This window comes from Heloderma suspectum, chromosome 8 (genome assembly GCF_057233095.1).
Source record: "Heloderma suspectum isolate Gila_16-S chromosome 8, 16-S_ref, whole genome shotgun sequence".
Lineage (NCBI taxonomy): Eukaryota > Metazoa > Chordata > Lepidosauria > Squamata > Helodermatidae > Heloderma > Heloderma suspectum.
In genome coordinates, this window is record NC_139465.1 from 17831370 (window position 1) to 17845278 (window position 13909).

The 13909-nt window shown below is 41.9% G+C and overlaps 1 protein-coding gene across 13 annotated transcripts in view; it reads right to left on the reverse strand.

Annotated features, from left to right (window-relative positions):
• PHKB (phosphorylase kinase regulatory subunit beta) overlaps positions 1–13909 on the reverse strand; it is a 203902-nt gene that overhangs the window by 85902 nt on the left and 104091 nt on the right. For all 13 annotated transcript variants that reach the window (XM_084813030.1, XM_084813043.1, XM_084813038.1 and 10 more), the window contains one exon: positions 2110–2205. In XM_084813030.1, coding sequence (XP_084669156.1) covers positions 2110–2205 — 96 coding nt within the window. The remainder of the gene's footprint in view (positions 1–2109; positions 2206–13909) is intronic.

A 13909-nucleotide genomic window follows, 5' to 3' on the forward strand; every position in this document is an offset into this window, starting at 1 on the left:
GGACTGGAAAAGAAAATAAGATAACTGACAGTTATTCAAATCCCAGAAAAGATAATGGAAAGAACTTTAAAGTTCATAATCAGGATAGAAAATAAAGAGAATAAACTTCATTACATCACTGGTCCATATATTATAAAATTAGGGAGAAAGAATGGAGATATGGAAAAGGTCATGTTCCGATGCATATGAACAGAAAATTGCAATCTTCAGATTTACATTACTGAGAGAAATGTAGCATCCAAGAGCAAAAGAAAATTTAAACAAAATAGCTGTCCATGCCTTTTTCTTTTAATTTTCTAAAATTAAATTCTACTGTTTCTATGAGCAAATATAGCAGTAACAGTGAAAATTAATGGGTTGCTTAATTTGTGGAAATGCTACCAGATCTACACATGAAGGAAGAGCTGTCATGCCATGACTGCTAATTTGAAGACACTGAAACAGAGTGTACTGTGATGCAAATGAAAAGTACCAATGCTAAAATAGCATTCTTGATTAAAAGAATCTACTGTCACATCAGTTTGGCCTTTCAGCAGGCCCTACACTATAAACAAGTACCATCTCAGAACCAATGTATAAACTATCAACCCCAAAGACAACCAGTATATACTTCTATCCTAGAAGAGTTCGCAGATTGGAAATTTTTGAGATCTAATGCCCAGAGAGTGAAGAAAAATAAATAAAGGCTGTGCTTTCTGCCTACACTATTTAGAGACAATGCAGATAATGTGTTCAGCTCAGGATGTCACACTGCAAATAGGTCATGAGCTGAAGAACTGAACCTGATCTGCATATTTTGGATGAATTTTCATGAACTCAACAGCTGCCAAACAACATTTGGTATGTATTATTATTCTGGAATTGTTACCCTCAGATGTAAAAAGCTTAAGTCAGTCTTGGGAGGGGGAGGGGGCAACCTTGACCTATGAATGTATAAAAATGAACATTTTTTAAAAATCATATATTTCACCTGCATTTTATTTCTAACTACATCTTTATGCCTTCACATTTTCCAACTTATCTCTGTGATTATGAGGCCAAGGGGGTACACTGTTAGAAAAACACAACATTAGGATTCTCTAGATTATTATACTCCACATTCTATATGAGTTTTATGCCATCCAGTTCTTGTCCTAGAAAGTATGGGTTTATGCTAATATACTCATTAAAAACAGTGCATTATATGGGATTTGTTACATATTCGCTTTAGCCCAGCTGAGGAGATCTGCACATGTAGGCAGATTTATGAGTGCATATCATTTGTAGGACTGGGAAATGTGGGTATAAATCTGATACATATTCAAATGCTCCTCTAAATGCTTATCAGGGTGAGGATACTTCGAACAGAATGCACATTCTGATGTGCATCTGAAAGCACATCCCTCTGTGCAGTCTCATGCAACTAGTTGTGCCTTAATGCTTATTTTATGTTCAGCTACAGTTGGATCACCATTGACTATTTCAGCCACCATAACTAAAGAGTGAAGTGAAAGAAAATGAATGGATATTCAAGTTTCCCACTTGGATATCAACACCTATTGTTGGATATTTGAAAACAAGTTAAAGGCAGGATGATATGGCTATCATTATCCATGGGGCACAGACATTTTTTGCCCCATCATCATCACCGATCAAACAGATTTTGCAGGGTTTTGAAGCATTACAAAACTCTGCAAATCCTGCTTAACAAAAGACTCTTGTGGGTTGGGAAGCAAAAATGGCTATAAACACCATACACAATAGATCTTGAATACCACTTTCAACTCTGTCTTATTATTTATCTGTGTAGGCTGCATAGGAGCATTTTTTGGCTGAAGAGTGGAATAAAAGTCCTGTAAGTAAGTAAACAAATAAATAAATAAAAACAACTGCCACTCTAGCCTTCAAGAATTTTGTTCTTTCTCTAACTGAAAGACAAGCCTATCCAATAATCTAGAAAGGTCTTTCCTGCACAGCAGTATTTAAAGAACAAATTCTAATTTCTCCCTAACCCATCAACTTCAGACCCTTTATTAAACACAATATTAAAATGGCAATGTAGCTAATAACTATATCCAAATTCATTCCCGCCATATTCTGTTAAACTCTATTTCATAAAAAATTACTTACATGAGACCTTGATTCTCGAGGAAGCAATGAACAAAGAGTTTGCCTGTTCCGGTTGTGGGCATCAAGGTCTACAAATATGACAGACCAAGAGCAACCCTGTAAATGGAACAGAAAATTAATACTACAAAAGATATGCATCGCAATAACAGGAGTTGCAAATACTGGTAAAGTGAATGGATTCCTTGGATTACCATCAGCAATCATAAACCAGTTATTTCAAAGAGATGATGACATTTCCATGACAAAGGTACAGGGCACTATTTCATTAATATTAAAAGGATTAAGTAGAAATTAAAAAGTTAGCAGATACAGGGTTTGAGATTACCAATGCCTAACTCTTCAGATTTATTTACATCTGCTATTTAATTACACCTCTGGCAAACAGATGATAACTTTATGCAGTCAATAACTTGATGGGGAAAAATTTGATCAAATAATATAGATCTGACAGCAGAATAGGGGATTCAACACACCTAGAAAATCACAGTATCAGTGAGAAGCTCAAAAACATTTTGCATGAACATTTGTTTCATGATGGCACGTCAAATGCCAATCACCACCATAAGGCTGTTCCACTGCACAGGGCAGGCATCAGCGCATCAGTGGGCTCTGCTGGTCCACTGCGGGCCTGGCAGCTGATCAAGGGCCGACGCTGGCCTTGGCTTAAGCTCTAAGCATGTATGACTATATTCGTTCACATTCATCCCCTGCTACTCTTGTCTCCTTCCCTTCCCTCTGTAGTCTTCCCTGGGGTTGATTCTAAGTTCCTAAGACAAGGTTGGGGAACCTCTTTCAGCCTGAGGGCCAAATTCAATGTTAGAGAAGCTCTCCAGGATAGCATTCCAGTGGCGGGTGGGTCCAAAGGCAAAGGGTGTGGAGTCAAACGCAAAAGGAGTGAGGCTAATAATAATAAAACCACCCAGCCCTGACCAGCGTGTTTAATTTAAAGCTCTTCCTGCCAGTAACTAAGCCTTGAGAGAGGCATTTCAAGGGGGGGGCACAAAAACTGGGAAACCAGCAAACTATTGGTGGTGGGGTGAAAAGGGCATGGCCATCTAGGGACCCCAGGAGGGGCACATTTGGCTTCTGGGCCAGCGGGTCCCCACTCTTGTCCTAGGGAATGAGGATCTATTGAATCTTTGCTTGTGAAACTCTGTAAAGCACCATGTAAACGTATCGATTTGTACAATTTTAAAAAAACAACACTCGAGCGTGTAACTTATTCTTGTTACAGAACATTCTAAGACCATGTGACCTTTTTTTGTTAAGCTCATTTAAGTTACATAAACTTAAAATTATAGTTAATAGTATGCAAATGTACTAATATACCAGAATTTTACTTATTGCCACTTCTTTTGCTTCCTGCCAATCCTAATTTTGAAATATTTGACTATTTCTAAAAGTTAAGACAATATTTGTTCTCCTAAGCAAATCAACAACATCTAGTTTACTATCAGCTGGAAAAGTCAGAATGACATTTAATAGGGATAAATGCCAAGTTCTGCACCTAGGAAAAAGAAACCAAATGCACAGTTACAAGATAGGGGATAGGTGGCTCAACAACACTACAAGCGAGAAGGATCTTGGAATTGTTGTCGATCACAAGCTGAATATGAGCCAACAATGTGATGTGGCTGCAAAAAAGGCCAATGCTATTTTGGGCTACATTCATAGAAGCATAGCTTCCGAATCCTGGGAAGTACTAGTTCCCCTCTACTCAGCACTGGTTAGGCCTCATCTGGAGTACTGTGTCCAGTTCTGGGCACCGCACTTTAAGAAGGATGCAGACAAACTGGAGAGGGTTCAGAGGAGGGCAACAAAGATGATCAGGGGACTGGAAACAAAGCCGTATGAAGAGAGACTGAAAGAACTGGGCATGTTTAGCCTTGAGAAGAGAAGACTGAGGGGAGATAGGATAGCGCTCTTCAAGTACTTGAAAGGTTGTCACAGAGAAGAAGGCCAGGATCTCTTCTTGATCATCCCAGAGTGCAGGACACGGAATAATGGGCTCAAGGGACAGGAAGCCAGATTCCGGCTGAACATCAGGAAAAACTTCCTGACTGTAAGAGCAATACGACAATGGAACCAATTAGCTAGGGAGGTAGTGGGCTCTCCCACACTGGAAGCATTCAAGATGAGGCTGGACAGCCATCTGTCAGGGATGCTCTGACTTGGATTCCTGCACTGAGCGGGGGGTTGGACTCGATGGCCTTGTAGGCCCCTTCCAACCCTACTATTCTATTCTATGATTCTATGATTCTATAAGTCACAGAAAAACTCTCAGTATCCAATTACTGAATCCTGTGCAATATCAAATTCATTTTTATCTTGTGGATTAAAAAAGAAAGAAAGACACATTGCAGTATTTCAAGGCCAAGCATAGGTCAATAACCCCAGACTGATTTTTTAAGATGTGCAATTATGCCATCCTGCTCCTTAACATAAGCGCAAATTGCTCTCAAAGTTGCCTATATTCATTTACCAGCTTTCAAGTGTATGATCAGTTGAAATATGAGGAAAGTGATGCTGCAAAACCTAATTGTGTAGTTTGCAGCGACTGCTTTGCAGTAAGAATATTTTATGTTGTTTTTTATGGTTTTAATTTTTGTGAATCGCCCAGAGTTGTGAACCTCCTTTTGGGCGGTATAGAAATGTAATAAAGAAATGCAATGTAATAAATAAATAAGAACAGTTTTGTAGCACAGACAAGAGAGTAGCGCATATCAACCCAGATCCAAGGGAAACAAGTAAAGAATGTGTAAAAATACATAAATGAATAGAAGCTGGGATCCACAGAGGCCTATTCAGACACAATGAGCATCTATGCATGCACGGGAAAAGGGGAATGGTTGTACCCACCACCAGCAGTCTGTTTTGCCTAAGGGAATGCTGTTCTGGAGGGTCCCCCTAACATTCAGGGGCACGTAGGAAGCTATTGCTGGAAGGGGGAAGCAGATTTTGTTTACAATAATAAGATTTTGTTGCTGTTGTTGTTGTTGTTCAGTCGTTCAGTCGTGTCTGACTCTTCGTGACCCCATGGACCATAGCACACCAGGCCTTCCTGTCCTGCGCTCTCTTCCTGTCCTGCTTTAGCTTAGTCAATGAAGCAGAAATAGACGTTTTTCTGGAATTATCTTGCTTTCTCCACGATCCAGCGAATGTTGGCGATTTGATCTCTAGTTCCTCTGCCTCTTCGAAACCCAGCTTGTACTTCCTGACTTGAATTGCTCTGATGTTGAATGGTTTGCCTTGGATTCGTACTGAGATCATTCTATCGTTTTTGAGATTGTACCCCAGTACTGCTTTTCCCACCCTTTTGTTGACTATGAGTGCTACTCCATTTCTTCGAAGGGATTCTTGCCCACAGTAGTAGATATAATGGTCTCCTGAATTAAATTCGCCCACGCTTGTCCATTTTAGTTCGCCGATTCCCAAGATGTCGATGTTCAATCTTGCCATCTCATGTTTGACCACCTCCAGCTTACCTTGATTCATTGATCTGACATTCCAGGTTCCTAAACAATATTGTTCTTTACAGCATTGGATTTTCTTTTCACCACCAGACACATCCACAGCTGAGTGTCCTTTCGGCTTTGGCCCAGCTGCTTCACTCTTTCTGGCGCTACTTGGAAATTCCCTCTGCTCTTCCCCAGTAGTATATTGGACACCTTCCGACTTGAGGGGCTCATCTTCCGGCGTCATCTCTTTTAGCCTTGTGATACATTCCATGGGGTTTTCTTGGCAAGAATACTGGAGTGGGTTGCCATTTCCTTCTCCAGTGGACCACGTTTTGTGAGAACTCTCCACCATGACCTGTCCATCTTGGGTGGCCCTGCACGGCATAGCTTATGGCTTCACTGAGTTACGCGAGCCCCTTCGCCACAACAAGGCAGTGATCCATGAAGGGGGATCATTTTTTTTTTGTACCTATTATTTATTTCGTCTGAATCTTGGAAAAAAGCATTTCCAAGGCACAGGCTTCGATACGCTGGATAAGACTGTTGTTTCTCTCCCTTTGAACAACGGATTTCCCAGGTTGCATCACAAGCTGCTTTTCAAAGACCCCTTCAGTATCTAAAGCCATTAGCCATGTGACAGGAGGGGGTGCTGTTCAAGAAACCCGAGCCCAGAACTGGCTCATTCGGCCCATAAAACTAGTTGCATGGGCCCTCCTATCCCAGATTCAAAGGAAAATCAGCAAGAATGAGTGCAGTGCTGTAAGGTGCAATGAGATATAAACTAAGATACTTGCTTTGGAAAGGGAAGAGCGGGAGTAAAATGACAACTGTTTTCACTTTTTATTACTACACAACCATTTGGATCTTGATTGAGAGGAAAATGCTGGATTTAATGAGAACAGAAATGAGGACCCTTAAGCTTTATTCCCGTATCAGCATTCGCTGCTGTGGAATGATCTCTCCTCTGAGGTACACAGAGGAGGTACTCCTCCTCAGGCCTCAACGCGGATATGTTTTAGGTGTTCACTAAAAACGTATCTGTTTACTCTGGCTTTTCCCCAACTATAATACTTTTGGGTATTTTTGGTGTTCCTTTCTACGGATGTGTTCAATTAGATGATGATGATACAGATACAGACTGGTTTTATATGTTTATTTACATTGCAACCCCACACGTGGCTACTCAGAAGTATGCTCCACTGAGTTCAATGGGGATTACTTCCAGGCAAGTAGGTAAAGGATAGCAGCTTTATAATTTTATTGTTAGGTACTTTTACTCTAGGTTGCTTACAGAATCACATTACCAAAAAACAAAACCCCAAATTGAAATATGCTAAGCCAACCCATGGTCCCTCACAAACCACACTGTCTGTCCTTAATGGCAAATATTCAGATAGCACAGAACCGAGAGATAGAATGCTGAGGTAGTAGAATGGACCAAATCATGTAAGATGGCTCATAAGGGATCACATTTCTGAATGCTCCCTTACACTAACAACAAAGAGAAAACCAGCACAGCAGGCAAAGGGCTAGGCTAGGAATTTTCTTCCTGATGTGCTAAGTCTGTTTGTTTTTAACTGCAGGTTATTTTTGTTTTTTAAATGGAGAAGCAGTCAAAAGTGGTACATCCTACCTGCAGCATGAAGTGATATGGTTCATCCTACCACTTAAGCATACTTCCACTGATTCATTCTTAGTTCAATGTAGTATTTAGAGATCTTCGGTAAAAGCAAAAGCTTAGTCATCTCAAACCATGGCAGCAGAATAACAACAACAATAATTTCTTCATTTTTCTAAAGTGAATTATGATTTTATTTCTGTTTTCTTGTACAAGCTTATTAGGCTCAAGTGCTGGGAAATTAACTGGCCATCTCTAACAGGTTTAAAACAGAACAAGTGGGTCCTGCAATCACCCTCCTAGTCAGGGTTCCAGCCAGCCATGCTCTTTTCCAGGACAGCATAAGCTGTTAGGAGGTCAAGCAGGGCATTCCACTGTCTCGCAAGTTTTCCATTTTTCTTTTCTGACTGACACTCAACATTCCATGGCAGCTGGAAATCCTTATTGAGCTGTTTCATGGTGATTTTGTTTCCTTAGTTTTTAGGGTGGGATGTACTTTTGCAAACATCAGGGTTCTCCTAAACATACCAATATCTCCCATTTGTTTCTCATTGGCCTCGCTTTGGCTCAATTTCTCACAGAACTCACCGTCTGAGTTTGGTGTTAGAGGGAGTCATGAATGCAAGTTAAGTGAAATAAGAACCATGCTAGCGTAAAATGGAAACACTTAACCCACAGCCAAATTGTGATCAATAGAGAGTTTCTTCCTGTAGCTTGCAGGATGCTGGGATAGGGCAGTGCTTAGTGACCTCCAGCTGCATGCCTGAACGCAGCAAATCCCACCCCCCAGGTCAGTTGCTGGGGCAACCATGAGAAATTTCCCTGGGCTGGTGGCCCACATCAGTTGCCAAGGCAACAGCAAGCACATTTCAGTAGCATCCAGGAGAACTGGGAGAAGTGGCATGGGGAAAGCAGACTCAGTATAAAATATAGTAAGACAAACAGAGAGAATATCTGTGTCTCCTGGAGGAAAGTGAAATCCCCTTGCATGGATAATCAATGGTAGGACCTAGGAAGCAAACAGGTCACATTTACAATGGACCCATTTGGGTCCATGAAGGCACCCCACCACACACAAAAGGTGTGTATTTGGTCCCAACAAGGGAACAGCTCCAGCTTTTGATTTACTAAGTTAAAATCTTAGACATCTCAAGGAAGAAGAGAAAGACATGTGGCATGAGTTGCTTTGTAGAGACTCCCAGTGGCAAAGATAACATAGGAAGCAAGCTACTCACTGATTACTACTGCCACAAGTGTCTTTGTATAAAACTCTGTTTATGTCAGAATATAACAGAGCAACCTGTATACATAAGAAGATTGTAATTACCCACACACTCTAGACTAGACCAGTAGTTTTCAATCTTCTCAGACAAGGAGCTAACTTTAACCCCAATCTACTACATAGGACCCATTTTTATATGGCTGTTTCTCTGCTTCTCTCCCCACCCCACAATCAACTTTCCTCTTTTCTCTCTCCATCTCTCCCCCATCTTTCTACTTCACTCTCTCATTCCCTTTCTCTCTCTCTCTTGTTAAAAAGTGATTGTAAGCAGGACAAAATAAAACACTGAATGTGCTCCTAGAACAACCCGTCTTAAGTTGGTCAATGGCCCAGGTTTGGGGTCCTGACCTACCAGCTGAAGACCTGTGCTCCAAACAAAGATAATAAATAGAAGTCTAATCATCTAATCATCATGTCAACACATACTATTTTGTGTTGCTCTTTGAAATTTTGCAGTCATTAAAGAATACACCATTGTGTCTTTAAGAAATACATGTTCAGTCGTTAAGTCGTGTCCGACTCTTCGTGACCCCATGGACCATAGCACGCCAGGCCTTCCTGTCCTCCGTTCTCTCCTGGAGCATGCTCAAGTTCATATTCATTGCATTGGTGATGCTATCTAGCCATCTCATCCTCTGCCGTCCCCTTCTCCTTTTGCCTTCAATCTTTCCCAGCATCAGGGTCTTTTCCAGTGACTTTTCTCTTTGCATTAGGTGGCCAAAATATTTCAGCTTCAGCTTCAGTATCTGTCCTTCCAAGGAGCACTCAGGGTTGATTTCCTTTAGGATTGACTGATCTGACCTCCTTGCAGTCCAGGGGACTCGTAAGAGTCTTCTCTAGCCCCACAGTTCAAAAGCATCGATTCTTCGGCGCTCAGCCTTCCTTATAGTCCAGCTCTCACAGCCATACGTTGCTAGTGGGAAAACCATAGCTTTGATTATATGAAACTTTGTCGGCAAGGTGATGTCTCTGCTTCTTACTATGCTGTCTAGGTTTGCCATGGCTTTCCTCCCAAGGAGCAAGCGTCTTTTAATTTCATGGCTACAGTCACCGTCTGCGGTGATCATGGAGCCCAAGAAAATAAAATCTGTCACTGCTTCCATTTCTTCCCCTTCTATATGCCAGAAAGTGATGGGGCCAGATGCCATGATCATCGTTTTTTTAATGTTGAGTTTCAAACCAGCTTTTGCACTCTCCACTTTCACCCTCAACAAGAGGCTCTTGAGATCCTCTTCGCTTTCTGCCATTAGGGTGGTATCGTCTGCGTATCTGAGGTTGTTGATAATTCTCTCGACAATCTTAATTCCGACCTGTAATTCATCCAACCCGGCGTTTCTCATGATGTACTCTGCATATAAGTTAAATAAGCAGGGCGACAGTATGCAGCCTTGTCGTACTCCTTTCCCAATTTTGAATCCATCAGTTGTTCCATGTCCGATTCTTACTGTTGCTTCTTGACACTCCGACAGGTTTCTCAGGAGATAGGTAAGGTGGTCTGGTACTCCCATCTCTTTAAGAATTTGCCACAGTTTGTTGTGATCCACACAATCAAAGGCTTTAGCATAGTCAATGAAGCAGAAATAGACATTTTTCTGGAATTCTCTTGCTTTCTCCATGATGCAGCGAATGTTGGCGATTTGATCTCTAGTTCCTCTACCTCTTCAAAACCCAGCTTGTACTTCCAGTAGTTCTCAGTTCACATACTGCTGAAGCCTAGCTTGTAGGATTTTGAGCATAACCTTGCTGGCATGTGAAATGAGTGCAAAGGTAGTCACGACTGGGGAAGGCAATGGCAAACCACCCCGCTATAGTCTGCCATGAAAACACCAGCAAAAGCGGCATCCCTCTAGGAGTCAGCAATGACTCGGTGCTTGCACAGGAGGAACCTTTCCTCTTCTTGAACACGCTTTGCAATTGCCCTTCTTTGGAATTGGAATGTAAACTGACCTTTTCCAGTCTAGTGGCCACTGTGGAATATTCCAAATTTGTTGGCATATTGAGTGCAGCACTTTCACAGCATCATCTTTTAGGAATTTAAAGAGCTCAGCTGGAATACTGTCATCTCCGCTAGCTTTGTTGTTACTAATGCTTCCTAAGGCCCACTTGACTTCACTCTCTAGGATGTCCTGCTCAAGTTCAGTGACTGCACTATCATGGCTATCAGGGACATTAAGATCTTTCCTGTATAGTTCTTCTGTGTATTCTTTCCACCTCTTCTTAATCTCATCTGCTTCTGTTAGGTCCCTGCCTTCTTTGTCCTTTATCATGCCTGTCTTTGCACAAAACATTCCCTTGATATCTCCGATTTTCTTGAAGAGATCTCTAGACTTTCCCATTCTATTGTTTTTCTCGATTTCTTTGCATTGTTCATTTAAGAAGGCCTTCTTGTCTCTCCTTGCTATTCTCTGGAACTCTGCATTCAGTTGGATATATCTTCCCCTTTCTCCCTTGCTTTTCACTTCCCTTCTTTCTTCAGCTACTTGGAAAGCCTCATCAGACAACCACTTTGCTTTCTTACATTTCTTTTTCTTTGGGATGGATTTAGTTGTTGCCTCCTAAACAATGTTACGGACCTCTGTCCATAGTTCCTCAGGCACTCTGTCTATCAGGTCTAATCCCTTAAATCTATTCCTCACCTCCACTGTATATTCATAAGGGATATGATTTAGGTCATACCTGAAAGGTTGGTTTTCCCCCATGTTCTTCAATTTCAGCTGAACTTTTGCAACAAGAAGCTCATGATCTGAGCCACAGTCAGCTCCAGGTCTTGTTTTTACTGACTGTATAGAGCTTCTCCATCTTTGGCTGCAAAGTACATAATCAATCTGATTTCTGCATTGACCATCTGGTGATGTCCATGTGAAGAAATACATATTATTTGTTTATTTATTTATTTTTTAAAAAAACACCCTCATACCAGTTTTACTACCTGGTGGTTTTAATGTGCTGAAAGCATCACCGCCTGTTTCTACGGTAGTGGCACAACTTGGCTTCTCTACATCGTAACTCATGTAAAGACACCATTATAAGCGTTTATAGTTGAGGAGAGGGTAACACACCTACTTGAGTAGGATTAATTTTTTAGCACTAGCCGTGTACATGGTGCTTTACAAAGAATGACAAGGCAGGTCCTTATCCTAAGGGGCTTACAATCTAAAAAATAGACACAAGGGAGACAGCAGTAGAAGAGGACAGAAATGGAAATGGAGGCAAGGAAAAAATATGTGATTATTTCATTTACACAAAGTTAGGCAGGGTATGCAGACTAGGGAAACTCTATCAGTGCCATGTGCTGACTAAGAATTACTACTGTGGTATTGACAGATCTGTAATGGAGATACACTATAATTTATAAACTACATCCAGAGGATAAAACCATGCTTGTGCTCAAAACATGTCAGTGGCTCAGAGTTTATAATTACAGCCTTAAAGCAGGTGCTCCCCTGAGCTAACGTATAATGGGAGGAGGCAGAGCCAATGTCAAGGGTCAGAATAATCAGGCACCTGCCAAGGCACACCCCCAGCAAAGGGCCCACTGCCGACTTCCAGACGCTCCTCCTCCTTGGTGTTGCTGCCTTTTCAACTGCCCTCCCAAGTATGCAAGCAGTGACAACAGCAAGGTGCAGGAGGAGCAAACTCTACTTCACTTGCCCTCTCCTTCTCGGTAATGGTCTGGATTGGGCCCAGAGAGAAAGAGCAGTGGTGACAGTGGCAAGGAAGGGGCAAGATACCCTGGGCATCTTGCTCAAGGGGTTCCCAAAATCTGGACCTGAAACTGGAAGAATGGGGAAGGAGCGGGTGGAAATCTGTTGGCCAAGCTCCAGGCAAGGGGTTGAAGGCTTTATAATTGTAGATGAGGAAACTGTGACACTGCCTTTAAAGTGCTGGTTCCAACCACATGTAAGGGGAAGATCTGCAAACAACCTGTGCCCCTAGGGCTGCAAGCAGCCCTTGGCCTAGTTTCAAGAGCCCTCTGCAATCAATAAGTTCAGTGCTTTGGCAAGAGCAATCTATCACCACTGCCCCTGGCAGCCAGCTAGGCAGGGAGGAAGACAGAGAGAAGGTGTGTCAAAGAGAAAGAGAGAGACAAACAGGGAGTCAGAAAAAGACAGAAAAGGGTGCCATGACTTATTTTGTCTCTTGTCTTGCCTACCACTGGTTTCGTCCTTGCCCGCTACCAGCATGCAGCCCCTGACAGATTATTCCCAAGGGAATGCAACCCTCAAAAGGAAAAGAAAAAAAAGTTCCCCATCCCTGCCGTAGAGACAACTTCTCACATGGAGATTTTCAAGATAGGGAATGAACCCACAAATGCTCTCACATCCATGTATTTCCATGAAGATCAAGCTGGAACAAGCAAGACACACAATATGATGCAACAAGGTGGCCTAAGCTACCAATCTGCCAGCTCCATATTTTAAAGCAGACAGTTCTATATCCATGGAAGGCGTACAGAAACCAAGTGGGCTAAGCGTTCGTATTTCAAGGCCAAACAGAGGCTACTTGCAAATGCTCAGGCTTCCAAATCCCCCAGATTAGGACAATGTTAAACTAAAGATTTAACCAGTGTGGTGTAGTGGCAAGAGTGTTGGACTAGGAGCTGGGAGATCCGGGTTCTAGTCCCCGCTCGGCCATGAAAGCTCACTGGGTGACTTTGGGCCAGTCACACACTCTCAGCCCAACCTACCTCACAGGGTTGTTGTTGTGAGGATAAAATGGAGAGGAGGAGGATAATGTAAGCCACCTTGGGTTCCTTGCAAGAGGAAAAAAGGCGGGGTATAAATGCAATAAATAAATAAATAAATAAAGATGAAAAGGGTTTCTTTCTTGCTGCTAGTTGTTTACACTTTGGCCTGTGCTCACTCTCACTATAAGGATCCAGTTTAAAAGTTAGCTGAATCCCTTTAAGAAGTCTTAAGCTTTTCAGAGAAGCATGTCTGCTACTCTGCATGGCAGCAGTCTCTTGCCAGCGGTGTCTGCAGCTTAAACAAAGAGGCCAAAAAGAAGTATCCACCATTTTTTAAAATAACTTAATTCTTAGAATGTAGCTAACTCTACCTTCAGACATTCTCAGCTTCTAATTTCTTTTTACCATTTGGACTGTCTTCCTACTCTGTATAGTTATGTATCCTGTACTTTGGATTTGTAAATGAAAACAGTTAATTTCTTTGGGAAACCCGCCCCCCCCACCCCCACATAACATGATTAACATATTATCAATGCATTGTTTTTTACTAGTGAGGGTTTTCATTGAGAGATCAAGAGTAGAAAAAACAAGATTTCTAAACAACATAATTTGCAAGAATAACACATCTCGTCTGATGGTTCTCTGCTTTCAGAAAGAAGAGATACAGACATTTCAGAAAGGCACACAAGGTTCTGACAACATCAGCAACTGAAGACCCTAGAATCAGCAACTGGAGGGATTAGCAAATGGATCAG